The sequence below is a fragment of the Enhydra lutris genome, unplaced genomic scaffold, assembly GCF_002288905.1.
Source record: "Enhydra lutris kenyoni isolate GAN:26980312 unplaced genomic scaffold, ASM228890v2 scaffoldscaffold71, whole genome shotgun sequence".
Lineage (NCBI taxonomy): Eukaryota > Metazoa > Chordata > Mammalia > Carnivora > Mustelidae > Enhydra > Enhydra lutris.
In genome coordinates, this window is record NW_019154155.1 from 5,450,356 (window position 1) to 5,471,901 (window position 21,546).

The 21,546-nt window shown below is 48.3% G+C and overlaps 1 protein-coding gene across 1 annotated transcript; it reads right to left on the reverse strand.

Moving 5' to 3' along the window:
- Window positions 1-1,152: 1,152 nt before the first annotated feature.
- On the reverse strand, window positions 1,153-19,206 carry LOC111159932 (interleukin 17D). Its single transcript, XM_022522619.1, has 2 exons — window positions 18,917-19,206; window positions 1,153-1,793 (listed from the first exon to the last, which is right to left on the reverse strand). Exons 1-2 carry the CDS (start codon window positions 19,204-19,206, stop codon window positions 1,475-1,477), a joined length of 609 nt encoding a protein of 202 aa, XP_022378327.1. The 3' UTR covers window positions 1,153-1,474.
- Between the last annotated feature and the right edge of the window lie 2,340 nt (window positions 19,207-21,546).

The following is a 21,546-nucleotide window of genomic DNA, read 5'->3' on the forward strand; positions in this document are numbered from 1 at the left end:
CTGACTTACAGGAGTAGTTGATCTTTCAAAGACCAAATCAGATCTTAATTTAAACTTCAACCATAAAATTAAGATAAAGTGAAGACTAAAATAGTTTCCTCTAAAAATAAGTCGAGTCCATCAAAGCCCAGCCCAGAGAGTAATGCACACGGCCAACATGCCCTTCACTTACAATTGCTTTAATGGTTTAAAAAGAACTTCTCACTTTTACAAATAATTGTGTTCATGGACAAACTTTCAGCCTACAGAAGGGAGTATGGTTTTAGCTCGCATTGCAGGATGTAGATAAAGAGGCCCCCGATACTGATTTCTGGACATCGTAAGCTGGCCGGCTTCTCATATGTGGCTTAAAGCCCTTAAAACTAAGCTGAAACTTGGACTCTTCTGAGAATTGGCAAAGATAGCACATTCCACCTCTAGCCTTATCCCACCACCTCTTATTTGGCCCCACTTACTTTCAAAAGTGAAAAAAATGTTTAATTATATACATCTGTGGCCCTTTATAGAGTCATGAACAAACCACATTTGAGGTTTCTGGAATCCCTGGCCAGTCTGGGGTGAGCTAAGTCTCCTGCGCTTCCATTTTACTCATGTAGCAGCCTGTAAAGATCTTCACTGAAGGTCACATTCAACCCTGTTTTGTTATGGTCAGCAACTGGTGATAGGCTGAATTCAGGGACTCAGGCCCCAGTACCCACTAAAAAGTTTATCTGAGGATTCCAGTTGTGCTTCTAAAAAATCTTGCCAGAGGAGGAAGGGAGAACAGAATGGTTATAAAATACTTATATGTCAAGTAAAAACTTTTTAATATACGCAAAATTCCTAATATAAAAATAGTTTCTGCGTCATTGAAAACATTGAACAAAAAAAGTAGGTATATATTCTACTTAAAAAAAAAGATTTCTTTTAGAAGCACCCATCTACCATCTATCTGTGGAGGCTGGCACCTCTTCTGAGAGCGTCCCAAAAGCGTGGCACTGTAGCTGGGAGGGCAGGGGAAGGGTCTGAGCACTGAGGACCATGGAGGGAGGACCACGGAGGGAGGACCACGGAGGGAGGACCACAGAGGGAGGGCCACGGAGGGAGGACTACAGAGGGAGGACTACAGAGGGAGGACTACAGAAGGAGGGCCATAGAGGGAGGGCCATGGAGGGAGGGCCACGGAGGGAGGGCCACGGAGGGAGGGCCACGAAGCCACTTCGCCACACACCAGGCTCTGGCTACCTGCGGAAGGCCCTGGAGCTACGCTCCCTACCTGCGGTCATGTACCCGGTAACTTGCCGGCAGCCTTCACCAACCCCGTGCCTTTGCCTAGAAGAAAACCAGGTGATGATGTGTGAGAGCAAGCCGTCAAGCAGTCAAGTTGGAAGACCTCTGCAGTTCGGCTGTGTTTCATTTACTCCTCTCCGTCCTCGAGTCCGCTCGGGGGAGGCAGCTGAAGCAGCCCGCGCTCCAGGAGATGGGCAGCAGCGCCTCAGGGCCGGCCCGGCTTGTTGCTGGGGCTGAGCAGGAGCTTGGCGCCCTGCTTGTCCATGCTGGAGTTGATGCTGTCCGCTTCCTTCTCCTGCTCGGGGACGCACGTGCAGCCCACCGGCACCGTGACATACTCCTCGGTGTACACCGAGCGGCCGCCCGCGCACGCCGAGGTCCGCCGCAGGATGACGGTGGGCACGTACACCGGGGCGCTCCGGAAACGCAGGTCCTCCTCGCCGAACAGCCCGGTCAGGCAGCCCCTGCACAGGCAGTAGGCCTCGGGCAGGTACTTCGGGTACCTGGCGGGGTCGTAGGAAATTCTGCGGGGAAGAGAGCACGGCTTTAGTTCACGCTTCGCGGCAACAGGAACACACTGCGCGCTGAGAGAAGGCAGCCAATAGGACTTCCGCTTCCGGGATCAGAAGGTGTTGAGATCATTGATTAATGGAGCAGGAAGAAAGGTGGCACCGGGCAGTTCATCCCACAGTTAGCGTCCACGCAAGATCCCAATCTTAGACGCACCATGTGACTTTGCTGTATGTTAAATGGTGAAGACAGTTTATAACTGTTAGTACATTCCCTAAAAATGCTTCCAGAGTCTGTGCTAATATACACAGAAAAGTAAAATGTATCTATTCACGTTAATGACCGAAATTCACTGGCAAAGTGAAGAGATGTACAATGAAGCAGGCTCAGAGCCTGGAGTTAGAACCTGGCAGAGGCGGCTGTAATCTGGAGCAGCAGGTAAGCAAGCCACGTGCACACTGATAGGCGGCCACAGGGCCACCAGAATGTGAGAAGCCCTCCCTGCTTCCCGAGGAAACAACAGCCCTGAGCCCCAGAGCCCTGGTCCCTAAGGCTCCAGATCTGCCTCCCCTTCAGACACTAGGCTCTGCAGCCCCAGGGTACCACCCACACCCTTCCCCAGGAAGGTGCCACCTCTGCAAGAAGCTAGCTGGCCCAGGTGCCAGACGGTGCAGGCACCAGCCACATGGCCTCTGACACGGCTATCAGCAAAGGCAGCTGCAAGACACCTGTCCAGAAGGTCACAAGGCGGGCCCTGTGTCTGTCAGGGTCTGTGTGCCCTCCTCTGTGAAGGGGCCAAAGCCATGCTGGGGAGGGCAAGCTGGCCAGCCTGGGACATTTGAGAAGTTAATGCTTGTTTAAATGTGATCACTTCCACCCTCCTCCAAGGCTCTCTATTTTCTGGTCAGATGCCAAGAACCAATGTCAACACCTACAAAACAGCCCACTGCCACAATGCCAGGGGAATCTAGGGCTTGGCTGGGCAGGATGGCTCCCTGGGAGGGGAAAAAAAAGCACATTCTGGCAGGACTCTGCCCTCTGCCACCATCCCCTGCAATGAGCCAAGAGGTCAAAGCTGTGTTTGGTCACTAATGGAGACCCAGGGCTCCTCTGTAATGTCCCCTTGCACAGGAAAGGACGATCCCCATTCCTCATGGGACTGCCATTTCCATGGCAATGGGAATTCTCATTTCCACAAATTTCCCCCACTTAAAACATGTGTAATCCTCTTACGAATGTTTCTCTTGCTTCTGGAACTGAGTCTTAGGGACCCTAAACTCTCAGAGCCAGAAGTCAGGACTTCTGGCCTCTCAAGCAACACACACACACTTGTAGACCCACAATGTGCCAAGCCCAAGAAGGCCCCAAAATTGCTGTGCCAGTGGGAGCTTATGATATAAATTTTTAAAAATAAGGCGTTCCTAGAGGTCTTTACAGCCAAGAACTTGGGGTGTATATGGTTTCTCATCCAGGTTTCTGGATAGCAGAGTGTGGCTCCATGAAGAGGGACAGTGGCCCAGGCTGGCCTTCACCCTCTATGGCTTGCACAAGTTTTATATCCTTCAGCAGAAAACCCCTCTTGACTAGTTTTCTTATATGTCCCCCCTGCTAATGACTAAAGTTCATTCACAAAGTTAAAAAATTTCCAGTTAAGAAGCATGTTCAGACCATCCAGCTAATGGAGTAGTGGGGGGTAGGAAGCTTTGGAAAGGTAAGGGACAGGTCAGCGAGCAGTGGGGTGTCCAACAACAGAGCTGAGGATTTCTTGCAGAGAGGAGCTGTAATGTGGACAGACCAGCGGTGCTTACTGGAGCCAACTGGGGGCATCTCAGGGGTAGGAGGCAGAAGCCTGAATGGACATCAAGCATGGGAGGGACAAGGTTGTTACACTGATTGGCCAAGAGACTTCTCTATTGAGGAGCTCATGTCAAGAGGAAGGTGTTAACTCTCAATGGCAGGATGAGGGTGGGTGGTTCCAGATATGTAGGGAAAGTACATGGATTTCTTTTTCTGTTTGGATCCAACATCTTTAGACATTAGTAGACTGAAGCATAATTGGGTGGGGAAGAGTCTAGAAATTGTTATCTTCACACAGCACCAAATTTACTCACTGCCAACTACACGCCAGGGACCATGCCCCCCAGAGCCCGGAGCTGGGGGGCCCACCCAGGCATAGCGGTGGGGGAGCTGGGTAACACCTGCTGCACGCAGAAAGGAGGCCAGTGAGGCCAGGAGCCAACAGTTAAACTAGAGGACCCAGCCCAACCTGCCACTTGAGCATTCTAAAGCCAAGAGGGACATCTGCAGTACTTGGCCACTGTCTGAATGTGGGGGATAAGGTCAGAGGAAAAGTCAGCAGTGATTCCATAGCTTCCTGTTGGGGTGACCAGAAGAATGGGAGTAGCAACAGGGGGAGGGGGAGCTAGGAAGCCTCAGGTCTGGCCGTCCCTACTGGTGGTTGAACGCTGAGGCACAGACACCTTCACCTCCCTTCTCACTGCTATAAGACAAGGGCAGAGTCAAGGGTGAAGGCTAAGAAATCTGTTATGTGCAAACAGAAACAGGGAGGGGTGGGGACTATCTACACAATGTAAGTCATCTCTGAAGCCAAAACATTGAAATTTATACTGATGTTGTCTATTCATCCTTCCCTCCAACATGAACACAAAAATAGTGGTTGAAAAATATTTTTTAGGCTTCTCATTACTACTTTTTCCTCAGATCTGCCATCAGGAGCTTTTGGAACAAATGAGCTCTATCCTTGCAAGGACTGATAAAGTTGACCACCCCTACCATTCCAACTTTTTCAACCTCCTCTGTAAAGCCTTTTTCTTACCCCTCATCTGTGGTATGCAGAGGCACAGCACTGGGAGGACAAGTCAGGACAAATCCAAACTCTTTGCTTTGCCTTCAGAGGCCTCTGCAGCATGGTCCCTACTCCATTCCTTTCCAGCATTGCCTCAAGGTCTCCTCCTTCACACATCCTAGCCTACAGTCATCCCAAAGTGGAATGCCCCCTTGCATGTGCTACAGCTCAACTTTTACTCAAGATGCCCTCCCCCCCAAACCAATATTAAATCTTGCCATATTTTAAGGTCCAATTCAAATCATTAAGAGTTTTCAAATTTCCTTAGCCAAATTCATTCTTTCTTCCCCAGGCCCTCACAACACTTGGTGCCTGTGAAACAAAGCTACACTTTTTCTATGTTTTCCCCTGGGAGGGAAGATTCAGGGCTGTACTCTTACTCATCCTTGTCCCCTAACATGAGAGAAAGAGTTTGGTAGATGGTGAGCTGCTGATGGTGAGTCTGGATTGCATAGCTCCCTGTCCTTCATACCCTTAGGTCCATATAAGGCCCTAACTTAAAGTTTGATGAAAAAGGAATTTATACTATCTCTGGTCACCTTCAATATTTACTCAGCAACATCTGAGTGCGAGTGATGTTTCAGGCAATGAGGATAGAGATGAAACACAGATCTACTATCCAAGGACTCACCATTTCTGCCGATAAACACTTAGAGAGTTCATCCAGCTGTGGCAGCTGGGAAGGCTTCTTAGCAAAGGTGGTTCCTGAATGGATTCATGCAGATGAGGACGGGAGAAAGGGCAGTTAGGACAGAGGGCAGAGCCTAGAGCCCAGGGACCATGTCAGCATTAGGGAACTGTGGAACAGGAAGGGAAGTACGAGATGATGCAGGGGTAATCTGTGGAGGCTGGGTCATTAGGGGCCTCAAATTCATAGTGAGGAATTTGGATTGGGCCGTGAAGGCAAAGGGGAGGATGTTAAAAAGGGAAGTGACCCAATCAGATGGAAATTTAGACAGATCTTCCAGCCTACACAGTAGAATATGGTCTGGAGCCCAAGAGAGAGGTACTGGCTGAAGGTGGAGATTTTTAAATTATTAGCATATAGATGGTAGTTAAATAAGATCATTCAGGGAAGTATATGGAGAGACACAAAATGAAGGACAGGGAAAAGCAAGGGGAGGGGCAGAGCGAGATGGGTAGAGAGAGAATCTTAAGCAGACTCCCCACAGAGTGTGGAGTCCGATGTGGGGCTCCATCCCACAACCCCAAGATCATGACCAGAGCTGAAATCAAAAGTCAGATGCGTAACCAAATGAGCCACCCAGGCTTCTGGGAAAACCAATTTTTAAGGGAGAATATGTCTCACTGTGGAGATTGACAGAATCAGGAGTGGCAATCCCTGAGCCAAGGAGGGTGGACACTAAAGAGGGGCTGGCCAAAAACTGGAACTGAGGGGGCTAGTTTACTGGAACTAGAGGGATGGAGGAACATGTTAAATGGCACTATGAGGATATGACCAACAGCATACAGAACGCTGGAAATTCAGCACATGTTTATTCCAAGGGAGAAAGGAGGGAGGGAACCCCAAAGAGCACTGAGGAGAGTGACATAAATACAGGGACATGGGGCACCGCTAACATGCTTTACACCCACTGTCTCTGTGCTGTTGTGAATTGAGCAACTTTTTACTTGTAAGTGTCTCCGTTTGGATGAAAACTTATGGTTGCTTAAAAAAAAAAATCAGGGGCACCTGGGTGGCTCTGTGGTTAAAGCCTCTCTGCCTTCGGTTCTGGTCATGATCCCGGGGTCCTGGGATCGAACCCCGCATTGGGCTCTCTGCTCAGCCAGAGGCCTGCTTCCCTCTCTCTCTCTCTGCCTGCCTCTCTGCCTACTTGTGATCTCTGTCAAATAAATAAATAAATATCTTTAAAAAAAAAAATCAAACCCAAACTAAGGAACTTTCCAAAAAACAACTGACCAGTACTCTTTAAAATGTCACAGTCTCAAAAGACAAAGAACGAAAAACTGCCGCAGACTGAAGGCCACTAATGGGCCTAACCACCAGAGGCTGCGTGTGAGCCCGGGTGAAGTGCTGGGGCAGACAAGGGGCATTAGTGGACTGGCTCTGAGTAAGGACTCTGGATTCTAGGATTGTTATCAAGCATTTTCTGATCTTGATAATTCTACTGAGTTTTGATGCTGTCATTTAGGGAATCTGGGTAAAGGGTACACAGGAATTCTTCGTACTAATTTCACAAAGGTTTTTGCTAGTTTGAAACTATTTCAAAATGTAGACTTAAATAATATAACAGAAAAAAAAGAAAAAATTTAAAGGTTCTAAAAAACCACTAATAAGGTAATCAGGGAACTATGAACCTGACTGAATATTTGAAGATATTTGGGAAGTATGAACTTCCAGGTGTGTTAATGGTATTGTGTGGTTTTATTTAACAGAGTCCTTATCTTTTAGAGATGCATACCAGATACAAGAGTGTACACAGACACACATACACAAACAGTGCTAAATGCTTGTGAAGTTACAAAGTGCCCTGGGAATTGGCCAACTGGAAAGTTAGTCGTGATCATTAATTTAGCAGATTTTCAAGCTCTCACAGTGGCCACTGGGCAAAGGTATGGCCCCTCCATGGACGTTCATGCCAGCCCATCAGAACAATGCAACACAAAGTACACACAGACCACTGCGAACACGTGGGCACCTGGAGGCTACGGCCCCAGGAAAGTCTGAGCCAGGTTTAGAAAAGGAGGGCTAAGCCGGACAAAGCGGGGCGGGGGAGGGGGTGGGTAGGAAGTGCTGAGAAACCTACACCCAGGCAGGAAAGCAGCAACCACATGGGTAGGAAACTTCCAGCAGGTCACTGCAGCTGGAATGACATGAGTGCAAGCTCATGCGTACAGGGGGCGGAGATTTAGTAAGACATGTAAGAAGTGGACAGGAGCCTTGAAGACCAGCGCAAAAAGTCTGGATTTTATCTTCCAGATCACGGTAAGCCATGTGAGGATAGTAAGCATGTAGAAACCCGATCAGTGGACATTTAGAAAGACCATTCTGATAGTGGCGTAGACCCAACTACAGGCCAAAATCGGGGTTGGGGAGGAAGGTCAGGCACAGCCTCTTCACACTCAGTTTCCTCCAATGCTAGTGTGACCCGGGGGCATCCAAGATCCCTTTCAATTCCAAGTTGGGATTTATCTTTTCTACGCACTCCTGTATGCAGGTAACAATCTGTGTAACAATCCTCATACCATCTGTAATGATAGGCAGAATGGACAGTCACTTAGATGCTGTGATCGTCAGAAGGCTCATCATCTGACTAAAATATCTCCTCCACCCCTACCAGTCGGCCCCCCAAGACTGAAATTTCCACTGTCACAGTGACACTTCTGGGCTAAGGCATTATGACAAAGAGACATCTGCCTACCCCCACTTCTGCCCGGTACATGGAACATAATAACAAGGCATATGCATTGGTGGGATTCAAATTGTGGCTTATGATCGAGAGGTTTCTCTTAAAATAGAAATGTGCTGCCAAGGGGAGGGGTGCAGATACAATGCAAATCACATCCTGATACCCAGTATGGTGGGTATCGATCCCAGCAGGTACCATGGAAGAGAGAAAGCACAAGACGGACATTCTGAAGGACACTAGTTGGGGGGGAGGTGGGGAAGAGATCAGGAAGAAAGGTCTAGAAGCTTTGGAGACAGAAAGTTAAAGCCTGTCACCCCAACCTCCTGGCTTAAGAGTCTGAGGAAATTATTAGCCTGGAGTGTTTTCTGGTTAAAGAAAGCTACCACGAAAACAAGACATCAAGAAACTCCAACACAGATCCTTTTCTCTTACCAAACATGGAAATGCAATCGAGTAAGAATCCTGCACGGCTGTCTTGCCTCCTTGTGAGCAATAATTCTTTTGTCTTTACATTTTCTGCATGCTACACTGTGGAAGCTTGGCACCGGAACATACTTGAAACAAATCAGGTTTTCCCCTCTGATGGGATCCAAAAGTGTCCCTGGGGCCACGTGGGAAGCCTGGCTTGAGTGAGTGACAGCTGGCCCAGCTTAATCCAAGAACAAAGGACAAGTCCTCCAGGGATGATTAGAGGTGATGGAAACTGAGCTTGGAGAGGAATGTGAGTGACAGCAGAGACAGAAAAGAGCACTGCCCCTGGGACCCTGAACTTGGTAGGAAACAATTCGAAGCGGTTCCCCAAATACTGCCACCTGGAGAACAATGCGTACATTCCGGCAGACAGAACAGCAGCCACCCGACGTGCTCTCGATCCCATGCCCAAGTATAGCTTGGTATTTACTGGCACAAACTCACCGGCATGGCTCACCTTCCCACTTTGCAAAACATACAATTATTTTGATCTCAAGACAGCAGAGGCTAAGTATGATTGTTTCACAGCCATTCCAAGACCCCAAACTAATGGAACAAAGTTGGGGAAAATGCCTTCTCCGGTTCAGACTGGAGACCCACAAGGACTGAAATGGTCTAAGTGGAAACAAAATTGTCACAAAATTGTCTTGCCAGATCTTAAGGTCAATGTGTTCAACTCACTGTCAATTACTTTTTAAAAAAGGGCAGGATGAAAAAAAGGGGGGGCAGGATGGAGTCATAAACCTGAAATTTCAGTCCTATTTAGTTACCAATATCATTGCCTCTGCCTGGTTCTTTGCTGCAGAGAGGATGGAGCTGATGACTAGGCTACTTCCTCCAGCTTCCTGATGGCAGGACTATTAATGTGGTATTTTTAATCCATGTTTTTTGCTTACAAAGGACAGCTGTCATCCATGAGTTTCTGAGATTCCCTAATCTATAAAGTACAGTTCTAAACAAAATCCCAGTAGAGTTTTTGTAGAACTTGGCAAGCTGATCCTAAAATTCATAGAAAGAGAAAAAGTCCAAGAATACACAAGATAATTTTGCAAAGGAAAGAGGGGGACTCACTTTACCAGAGATTAAGATCTTCTGAAACCATGGTAATACACAGACACCTGGCAGCCCTCTGTGGAAACTGAGGAGAACCAATTTCCCTTCCAAAGAGCTAAGATTCCTCTGCAGAATACCTGTCTTTTTGCCTGACAGGTGGGCAATAACAAAAGGCATAAACAATATTTCCAAACTGTGGTTTTCCGACCACCTGCATAAGAATCACGTGGGAGTTAAAAGCAGAGATTCTCACCCTTGACCCCCTGAGTCAGGAGCTCTGCATACCAGCCAGCTGTGCATGTGACTTGTCTTGCTCACCTGAAGTGGGGAACCACTGACGGTCAGCAGGAGCCTGTTCCACAGCACAGCCAGCAGTTTCTTCAAAAGGTAGCCACATATATATTGACTGCAGTTGACAGCAAGTAATTGGATGATTGCATTTTCCCCAATACACCCAATTTTCATGATCCTACCAGTGTAGCACTCCCTACACTGAGAAATCTAACTAATGCAGAAGGTCAGTGTTAACCAAACAAGCAATTGGCATTGTAGAGAGGATGGTGTGCGGATCTCAACTGTGCTTCACTGGAGGCCCACAAAGGAGCTTTCAAAACTAGTGATCACTATTCCCCCCACCCCAGAGATTCAGAATTCATGGTTCTGGCATGGGGCCAGGGTGTTGGGATTTTTTTAAAGCTCCCCAGATTATTCCAACATGCGACCCTGGTAGAGGCCGGTAGGTCTCCAGATATGAGAGATAATGAGTCACTGAGATGGGGGTTTGTGTAACCTTCCAATCTCTTTTTCCCTTTGGAACCAGCCCTGAAGCTGGGAGGTTATGAGACTATGGGAGAAAGAATGGTGCATGACGAGGCTCAGAGCTGCTATGAGAGGGCTCTGTTCGCAGGCCAGGGAGTAGCCAGGGTCATGAGGACCACAGTTTCCCTCTGCTGGAAAGCTGCGGCAAGCAGCTCCAACGGTTCCACCCTCTCTCTATTCCCTAAGGCCTGAGAGAGCCAAGATCTTCAATATATGCTGCCAAGGAGCTCTGAAAAAAGTTGTTCTGGCCCCTGCAAGAAAACATCAGTTGTGCATTTCTCCTGAAAGAGGACATGGAAAAATCAGCCTGGGAGAGCAAAGTCTGAGCTGGCACAGATGCCCTGGAGTCAGAGCCCCAGCGGATTTCACCTGGCCCTCTTCACTGGCCAAGGAGAGCTAGGGGTCAGCCCTACCCCCCTGTGGGGACTGAAGTTGACTTTGGTGTGATCCTGAACTTGGCATCAAGGTCAGCCCCCAAGCTGAGCCAGTGAGGCAGGCTCCAGGCCTGCCTGACCAGGCTCTTCTGCCAACCAGGCTGGCTCTGGGCTACTGGGAACCTGGAATGACTCACAGCCTGTCCGTCCTTTCCCTTTCCTGAGAAGGAAACTGAGGCACTGATAAGGCGAGGGGCTTGTCCAAAGTCTTTCAGGTCACCTGGCTTCGTCCCATCCACTGCCCCACCCACAAAGCCACGCCATGGTTGGGGTATTCAGCTGGTAGACAGATGCTTCGTAAGTGCTAAATCTACAAGCAGGAAATTCACTGATGCCATGTAAAATCTGTTTTCTGGAAGATCAGGGAAGATGAGAGAGACTCATGGCTTGGAAAAGAATTTGGAAGATAATTTGGAAAAAAAGCTTTCCCAGAGGGAAAGAGAACGAGAAATTAGAATTAGGGCCAGAATTTCTCAAAGGGTTTTATTCGTTTGTCATGGCAAATGCCACACATTCATTGCAGCTGGGAAATATCTCTTCAAAGGAAAAACATAGCTCATGCCCACGGGGTGGCTTAACTATCTTTCCAAGGGAAGCTGCAGAATTTGGGTTCAAAGCCATCTTTGATGTGTCCGTCCTTGGGGCAGGCGGGTGAAGCACCTCCGTGCATTAAGGGTGGAGCCCACCTTGATCTGAAATGAACCAGCTGTTGCCTTACAGTGTTCAGGAGGAATAATTCATATCAAAACATTAGCCTAGGCTATTTAATTCTGGAAGAGTCCTTGGTAGATTATTTTCTCTTTGACCTCATTACTTTAGTGAGCAATGTACTCATTACCATCCTTCAAAATCTTCATGTGTCATTTCTGGAAGACAGGCACCATAAAGAATTTCACTTCGTGGTATGTGTGTTCCTTCCAGGACTTGGCCCAATTCTTCTGTTGGTATCAAGAGTACAAACATTCTATTCAGGTGAGGAAATTTGGAAGAGGTGACGATGGATGAAATATTATCATCATCCCTGGTTACTCTAACAATGCCAAAGTAAAACCCAGGCAGTTGAAGAAAATAACTATCAAAGCAAAATGAACATATCTGTTTTCAGAAAGAGAGACTTTAATCCCATGACAATGCTCCATGACAATGCTCTTATTTTTACTCTGTGAAACAATGATAGGTGCAGTAGAGCCTGTTATATTGAGTAGCTCAGAGAAAAAAATCCACGCAGTACTTCGGCCAATTAAACGTCACTTATCCATAAAAAGTTTTCCAGGGTTGGGGCAAGGGGGACGCGGTGCTCTGCTGGTTAAGTGGTCAAACGTCTGCCTTTGGCTCTGGTCATGATCCCAAGGTCCTGGGATCTAGCACCGCCTCCCCCACCCTCCCCACAGTCAGGCTCCCTGCTCAGTGGGGAGTCTGCTTCTCCCTCTCCCACTGCATTCCCCACCCACCCCCCGCCCCCGTGCTCTCCCTCTAATAAATAAATAAAATCTTAAAAAAGTATTTTGGGGTGGAGTGTATCAACATTTCATAAACAAGCTGCCTTGAACCTTTTCTAGGTTCATCTCCTTTTCTAGGACAATGGGTTTGGTGAGCAGTGCCCTCACCCTCCCTGCAAGCTGTAACTGGAGACTTCCCCAGCGGGCAAGCGGACACTACTTCTGCTCTGTCCGCCCTCCCCTGTCCCTTTCCCCAGCCCTTCCTTTCTTGAACAGAGCGGTACCACAATGAGGGGGCACAGAAAGTGCACAGCACCTGCGCTGCTACACCATATACAGATATTCCTTGAAGGCATGCACATTCCTAGTTTGTTCTTAAGCCGTTTGCAAAAGCTGTAGGTTTGAATCAGGGACCGAGGAAAAAGTGCACCTGCTAAAGAGAATTATAAACAGGAAGGGACGCTTCTCCGTTCCAAAGATCACAGGGCCGGGCCTCCCCAGGAGGAAGCCAGGCAGGTCCGCCAAGGCGGCCGCGGAGAAGGTGGGTTGGCGCGGTGCTGCCCCCTGTCGGTCACAGTGGACGCAGCGACCCCATCGAGGCCCCCACCCCGGGAGGAGGATTGGAGCGGGTGCAGCCCCACAAGGCTTCGGAGTAAGGGAACCACTGTGCTTAATGCTGGGACACAAACATGCAAGTGCGTCAGGGGAAAGGGAGCATTTAAAAGAAAATATTTTAAAAGGGGGCTAAGTGCAGTGGAGAGAACTTCAACATTATACTAACTCCTCTCACTTTCTCTGGTTAATGTTATATTCCCTTCACAATTTTACAAATGACATGATGAGGGAAAAGTGATGTGATCGTTGCCCTGTGAATGTGCGAGGAAAGCGGCAGGTCTGTGTTCTGAGCACTGCCCTGGCTCGGGCGGTATGTGGGGAGTGGACGCAGCTGTTTCTGCAGTGGTGAAAGGGTATAGGTGATGGACAGTCCCAGGGGAAACAGGATGTTTGGGTTAGCTGAACTGAAAGGTTAGAAGAGGGTGAAGCACAAATACCCTTTTCATTTCAACCTTTCATGACGAAAACCTTTCTAAAGTGCAGTGTTGCTAAATATCCGATGATAGATTTATCATGAAGAACATGAAGTTCATCCCTGTAAATGGGCATCACTGGTCTGGCCCAGGGGACAGTGGTGACCTTGCCTGACTCACACATGAGCTGGAAGCTGTTGCTGTTGCTGTGCCCCTCTTCCCCAAAAAAGTCACCTGTTGAAAGCTCTGGTAATAGGGAGTGGTGCCAATTTGGGTTCTGCATGGGAAAAAAATCAGCCTATCCGATCTGGTGATTGTACTATTGGACTCTCCTCCAGCCTGTCCCCCTGCTGAGACAGCTCCTCCTCCCCCAAGGCTCCTCTGCCCGGGGAGGATTTGCCCAGCTGTGGGTGGTCTCACCGCCTCTTCCAACTCCCTGCTGGCACTTGCCTTTATTTTTAAATCCCTCACCCTCCCCATGCCCTTTCCTCTTTCTTCTCTGTTCTGTTACTTCTTCTTTCCATTTATTCCCTTGCTGTGTTTGCTACCCATGGAGTTGTTTATTGCAAAATAAATTTAGGTATAGTCTCTTAAATTCACAGGAGGAAAGAGTTATATGGAAAAGTAGCAAAACCTAAATTGTTGTGCAGTAATCATAACCTAGAGAAAAGTTATCTTTAGACCATGACCCCAAATTGAGAAATATAAACAATTTAAAAATTGGAGTATTGGTAGGTGTTTATCTTCGGGGTTTCAACATCAGTGAGTGATGTGTACCTTTAAACCTTAATGAACCTCAGTGTTCTTACAATGTATTTCTTATTATGTCAGTTTGGCTTAAAAAAGTTAATGCGCAATTACATTGATTTTATTCTTGGCATTTTGTTTCTAAAGCTTAAGAGAAACAAACATGATGCCACAAAGTAAATGAGAAAATATTTTTATATTCTGGAAGTTGAATGCTGCTTTTCTACTAGCACATTGGTCAGGAGCATGGGCCAGATGGAATTAAAGATCCAGGATGAGGTCCTGGCTCTACTATTTAATGCCTAAACTCTTGGCCCAAAATCTTCATGTCTCCAGGCCAAGTTCGCCACCCATAGCAGCTTAGCTGTGGGGGCACAAGCGGCCCCGAAAAGTACAGTGTCTCTCCTGTCAGTCCTATGGGCTGTAAGAACAAACAATTCTCTTCAGAATAATGTTCAGGGAAAATCAAAGGCTGTAGTTACCTGCTAAGTTTTGTTTCTTCACTCTCTGCTTTTTCCTCATGGTTGGTGAATTTCCCTTTCTGCTCTCAATTTAAAAAGGAAGATTTTTTGAAATCAATAATACATGCACATGGTAGAAAATTCAAAAGATATGAAGGAGTGAAAAGTAAGTCTACTTCCTCCTCCATCCCCAGCCTTCCAGTTCCCCTCCTGACAGGCACCATGATAACTACGTTCCAAAGCTGCCCCTAAGTGTGTGGGGGTGGTGTGTGTGTGTGTACATTTAAAAATAACATATGTATGTGTTATATAATAGCTTCTCTTTAACTTACAAATAAAGCTATTACATAGCTTATCTCTAACATATGACACTGTACTACAACTTGCCTTGTTGCCCTCTATGTTGGTGATGGACTGGTCTCCTTAGGCAGGTTTACAGCTGCCCCATTCCTCTTTCTGGCTGTTTTATGACATTTTATTGACCTAGTTGCCTATTGGTGGGTGTTGGGATGGTTTCCAATGCCCTATTACCACCATGGACACGCTTGTACATACATCATTTGCTACACAGACAGGTGTGACTGGAGGAGTAAACCGGTACCTGGAGCTGCTGGGTCAAAGAGCAAGTATATTTAAAATGTGAATGGCTAATACCTGGTTGTGCGGTTTCATACCCCCTGCTGTAATGAGACTGCCTTTTTCCTCACCCCTTTGCCAACAGAGCCAGGTTTCTCAGCCCTGTTTTAATATGCATTTCACTTTAGGTTGCCTGAGTTTCACATAACTGACTCCTTTTCCAGGAACTACCCACGATCTTTGTTCCACCCTTTATTACATCTTTTTCTTTTTTTTTTTTTTTTAAGATTTTATTTATTTATTTGACAGACAGAGATCACAAGTAGGCAGAGAGGCAGGCAGAGAGAGAAGGGGGAAGCAGGCTCCTGGCTGAGCAGAGAGCCCGATGCGGGATTCGATGCTAGGACCCTGGGATCATGACCTGAGCTGAAGGCAGAGGCTTTAACCCACTGAGCCAAACAGGTGCCCTTCTAATTTTATTTTATTGTTTATTTTGCCTAGAAGAATCGGCATATAACTGTGTAGGTGAATTTATCAGTCTTGTCTTTTATGGCTTTGCCGGGGGGGGGGCGGTCTGTAAGCTACTAAATCGGCCTCTCCATTCCAAGACTGTAAATATAATTGTGTTTTTTATGGGGTTGTGGTTTTATCTTTACATTTAAATCTTTCAGTCATTTGTTATTTATTTGTATATAGAAGTGAGATACAATCATGTTTTTCCAGTTGGTTACTCAGTTGTCCCAACACCATTTTGAATGATCCATCTCCCCCTTAAAAGTATGAAAAGTCACCTTATAATCCAAATTTCTATTTTAAATCCTATCTTATCCACCTAAGTCATCCTTTCTGTGCCTTCCTGTATTTCTTACTGGCAGTCTGTTTCCCCATCCTTCTTTGTTTGGTGTTCTCTCTGGCTCGTTTTAGACTTACATACTACTTCTAATTCCATACTTAGAGTTGCAGAGGCGAGTGTACTGTTCCCCCCAGGCTACACAGGTCCCACAGTGACACCACTAAGAAACCAATCTTGTCCTCCTACACACTGCTTTAGAAGAGGTTTTGAGCTTCTATGAGAAATGCTTTTTTCCAGTCTTCCAGTGACTCAGGAGCAATGAGAAGTGATCAGAGGTCAGAAGAGAAGAGAGGCCATCTCCTGGTGGGAGAAGGCAGGGCTCGCTTTAGCACCCAGCAGTCTGGAGTCCTGGCCTAGTGCCCATCCCTAAAAGACTGTCCTTCGTTCAGAGAGTGTAAGCCTCCATTTGCTCACAGGGGAGTAATGTCATCAGTATTGCTAAATAATAAGAACACTCATGCAGATGATACCATCATCAGCCACCTGATACAGATATAGCTCCTGCTCCCAGGCTCCATACAGCACAACCTGGGCACCCTAGATCCAGATTGCTCTATGCTGTGTGTTGTTCTTTTCCATGACCTCCCTTAGCCACTCCCTCCTCCCTGCTGCTCTTAGATCTTTCCCAGCAGACACAGGTAAGGTAGTAAAGGCAACTCAACTTAACTTACTATGCAGAATTCTAGTTCTAGGGCTGACACCTCCTGATCTGTACTTCAGTCCCAATCTTTCTTCTGAGACCACATTTCCAAGTCAAGTTGTATATTTATAGCTGTGTTCCTCTTAGGCCCATAAAACTCAACAGGTCTAGTACTGAATTTACTTTCACCCCAAAAACTCTCCTCATTCATTTTCTCAATTTTGCTTAAATACCATCAACAATGCAAGCCAGAAACACAAGAGATGCCCAACAGGAGGTCTTGAAAGATCACTGCTGTGTGTTACTCTTCTGCCTTTCAGGCCACAGCCTAGCCTGGGAGACATCTATTTGCCCAGAGAGCTTAGAATTCATTAAAAATTCTCACTTTGCAACTTCTGCCTGGAGAAGACAAGCTGTTGTTTTGGGAAATCTTCCAAGCTTCTTTAATACTATTTAGCATATCAAGGGTGTAATATGAGGTTGGAGGAAAAAGGATAATATAAAAGCCCATCCTTTGGACTGTGGATATGATGGGAAGAAAGAGGAAAAGAAAATGAAGCCATCAAAACGAATGGTTCAATATGTATGTCCTGAGGGCATCAGATGAATGAAGAGTCAATTAAGGCAGGAGGAAGTTCTGGGCCTGACTTCCATGGTGGGAGGCCACAAGTGAACCTGATCCTCAGCAGAGCAGCCAGGAGGAGGGAAGGCCCCTGATTAGCAGGTGGAGGCTTGGAGAATCCTAGATTGGTTTCAGACAAAATCATTCCATTCTGCATATCTTAATAGCAGATATGCACTTAAAGCCTTAAAGACACTTAAAGCCTCAAGCCATTACACATTTTACACTCTCTTCCTCTCCCTCACTCCCACATACAAGCATCATGCACCAAATCCTGTCACTTTAACTTCTTTAAGTAATACCTTTCAAGCTGACCCTAGTCTCACTTTTTCCACTGCCGCACTGCCTGAGTTCAGACCCTAACTACCTTTTGCCGGAAGTACTGCACTGCGTCCGGTGTCTCCCCTCAGATCCATCCCTCATCAGGGGTGCCTTACCAAAACAAAAAGTGGTCACATGACTTCCTTCATCAAAAAACATCCTATAGGATACATACCAAACTTGTAGCATTGCTTAATTTTTTTTAATTAACACATAATGTATTATTTGTTTCAGGGGTACATGTCTGTGATTCATCAGTCTTACACAATTCACAGCACTCACCTAACACGTACCCTCCCCCATGTCTATCACCCAGCCACCCCCCACCAGCATTGCTTTTAAGGCCAAATCTAGTTTCTGTTCCCCTCTGCAGCCTCCTCTCTTGCCACTCCCAGCCACACAGAAACACACCTGTGCTTGCCATTCTTCCATCTCTTCCCTCTTGTCATAAGCACTCTTTCCCTGTGAACCACACTTGTCCTTGCTTTTTCAGTGAGGGCTTTTCCAGGTCTGTGGTAGTGTGAGGGCTCCCTCCTTGTACAGCGAACTTTGAGCCCCTTGAGGATGGTGGTACTCAGCAGTTAACAGCAGGGAAGGGGACAGTCATAAATGTGTGCTGGGGACACTCCCGCCACACTATTCCCTACACAAGCCCTAGAACACCCCAGCCTCACTACTTTGTATGTTATTCCTTTCTTCTGAGATGACCTCTTTACCAGGTCAATCTCAAAGTTATGCCTATACTCCAAAACACATTTCAAATGCCATTTTGATCCCCGTCACCACTTCACACTATCACACTCCTAAGCTTTCCTGTCAAATAGTGTTCTGCCTTGTTTCTTTCCCAATTATCTCCACTCCTCTCTTAGACTATAAGCTCAGATGAAGGGCTTCTTAAGGTTTAATGCTCAACAGTGTCTGGACCACCGCCACAGGCACTCAAAAAATGTCTGCAGACTGCCACACTAGAACTTCACAGGTCTCCTGTACAAAATTCTAATGACGGATCACTCAGGTTGGTCCCTTGCGGAATCCACTGAACTATATACCTGGCAAATAGGTACTCAAGAAACATCTGCTCCGTATTAAATAGTGAAAGGGTACATAACGGGAAGCAGTTTCCCTCCAGCGAGAGGTGATGAGACCTTTGCGGGAATTAATTACTCCCAGCCAGTCTCTGCACTTGGTCAGCGCGCCTCCCTACCTGCCCTGCCTCGCTACATCTGCCCATCCCCTTCCCTCTCCGCGACCCACCTAGCCACTCCCGACCGCCCCGCCCTGCCCCGCCGCACCTGCCCTAGCCACTCGCGCCCAGCCTGCCACGCCCGGCCCCGCCCTCCTCACCACCCACCTCACTTTCGCAGGTCCCACCCGCCGCATCCCACCTGCCTCGCCCAGCCCCGCCCTGGCCGCCCCACCACGGCCCCGCGGCTCACCTGTAGGCCCACGGCGACACGCTGCGCAGGTTGGTGGGCGGCCGGAAGCGCCGGTCGCCCGGCCTGCCCCCTGCCGGGCAGCTCGCATTACGCGCTTGCTCGCGCGGCCCCAGCTGCAGCGTGTGGTGGAAGGCGCCGAGCACGCCCGCCGCCAGCCGCCCGTACAGCTGCTCCAGGAGCTCCTCGGGCCGGTCGGCGCAGCCCCGCGGCCGCGTCGGGCGTCTGTTCGCCCTCAGGGCACCTGCGGCCCGGCCAGGCCCCAACGCCAGCAGGACGCCGACCACCAGCATCCAGACCTGCGAGACAGGCCGCGCTCAGCGTCCTCCCGCGGCGGAGGAGCCCGCGCCCGCCCGCGCCCGGCCCTCCGCGGTCTGGGAGCCGGTGGGCGCCCCCCGTCGCGTCGCGGACCGTGAGGCGGGCCCGGAGGATGGGTGCTGACCAAACGGGCCCCCGAGCGCCGCCCCCGCCCGCCCGCCGCCCTCGGGGGCCCCGGGACCCTGCCCTGCGCCGGCCCGCCCGCCCCGGGCCGCCGCCGCCGCCGCCGCCCCGAGCCGGGGGCCGTGGGGGAGACGGCTGCGGGGTGCGCGTGTGCGTGTGCCTGCCGGGCTGCTGCGCCCTGGGCTGCGAGTGCCTGTGACGGCCGTCTGCGCCACTTACCCCCGCACGCGCCATTCCCCCGCGGCGGCGACCTCGACGCTCCGCTTGCAGCGCCCGGCCGGTCGGCGACGGAGCCTGCCGAGCCGGAGCCCGCGCCTGAGACGCCGGAGCCTGCCGAGCCGGAGCCCGCGCCTGAGACGCCGGAGCCCGCCGCCCTCAGACTCACGCCCCCACACCCTCGTCATCCGCCCGCCTCCCTCCCGCGGGGGCTGCGCGGCCGAGGAGGGGCCGGCGCGGGGTCTCGGCGCGGACAGCCCTGGGTGCCGGCCGTCTTAGCACCGGACTTGGCTTGAGTGAATTTCCTTGGGCGTTTCCTCCTCTGCGTCCGTGGGCGCGCACCGACGAGCCGGGGCCACGAGGTCGTCGCCCGGGTTCTCAGGAACGAGCTGGGGCTGCACCCTGTGCTTCTGGGACTGGAGCACATTTGCCCCCTGATGAAATGCACTCACCAGTAACCCCGGCATCCCCCCGGTTGTCAGGAGAGACCCGCACCACCTGAGGGCTGGCCAGCCGCGTTGATTCGTGCCCGACGAAAGTGGCGGCTTCCGAGGCCCGGGGAAGTGCGAGCTCGGAACTGCGTGCTGCGCGGCAGACGGGGAGGACTAGCGAAGGTGCTGCGGCCCTGCACAGGCGCTGGCCTGTCTGGCTGAAGAAGGCCTGAAAGGAACTGGGCAGATCTGCAGATCTCCAGAGCTCAAAAGTGGGGCCAACTTTGTGAAGTTAGGGGAGACAGATTCTGGCTCAGGGCAAAAAGATTCTTCTAGTAATTAAAGCTCTCCGAGAATAGAACAGGTCATCCGGAAAAAGAAAGAGCTAAAACCTAGAAGATTCTGTTCTTTAGGACGACTTCCTCTTCTAAGACTCCATAGTTCAAAGAAATAAATTTACTAGAGATTAAAACATTTCTTTTCAATAGGGTGAGAGGAGGTCGTTTCTCCTTTCCCCTCAACACTCATGAAACGAACCTTCTGTGCCTCTTCTAGCAACTCTAAAATCAAAGTACTAAAATCCCCCAACTTGCATTTTTATGTCTGTGAGTGGGCATCATTTGATCTATTACAGTGTTGGATAATTCCTACTCCATGATACCTGTAAGTGCAAGCAGTTTTGTAAAATAATATTCTGTGAATAAATTAAAAATATATTTAAATGAAGGAACTCTGTTATACTTCAAGAACACAAGAAAACGTGCTCATTTGTTCTACAAATTAATGCGTTTTAGATGGCAGGCTAATGAATATGGCCATTTTACAGCAGTCATTCTTTGAAAATGAAAACAAAAGACTGATACCCTTTAAGTGTAGAAAATAGGTAATTTATGCTTCCCTGAATGGTTTGAAGCTTTGGTATTTGACTGCCTTGGTTGTCTACAAGGTATTGGTCTCCTTGATTAAATGACATTTCAGTTGTGCTGTGTAGAAAAAGCAACACTTTTACATGCCTTGAACATTATGTAACTGAAGAATTTCAGAATTACTGCTGAAAATCCACTGAAATCTCCAATTTAAGCAATTTAAGCAATTTGCAGCTCTTGGTGAGTAAACATTTGTTTTGAGGTTATAAAACACTTCTTTTCTGACTAGTAGATAAATTGTTCATGTTCTTTGTTATCTTTCTGGTAAAATGGGAATAAAGATCAGTACTCTAAATACTGCTTATTTTGTATTTGATAAAAAGTGTGGGAGTCCTCTAGGAGAATGAGACTATCATCACCATAGTTTTCCTAGGAATACTCAGTATGTCTCATTACAATATCCTTTCGTATGCAAGGGGACACAACTTAATTGTGCCAGGCTGTTAATTCTGTATGTTTTTCAACAAAATACCTGTTGTTGTCTGGTAGCAATTTCTCTCTTCTTTCTTGGTTGGAAATAGAAAGTATTTCCTTCCCAACAGTTTCACCTGAAAATGCTTACCTATTTTATAGAACATAAAATTCATCTTTGTGAGTCTAGACAGAGTTGAGAAAATTT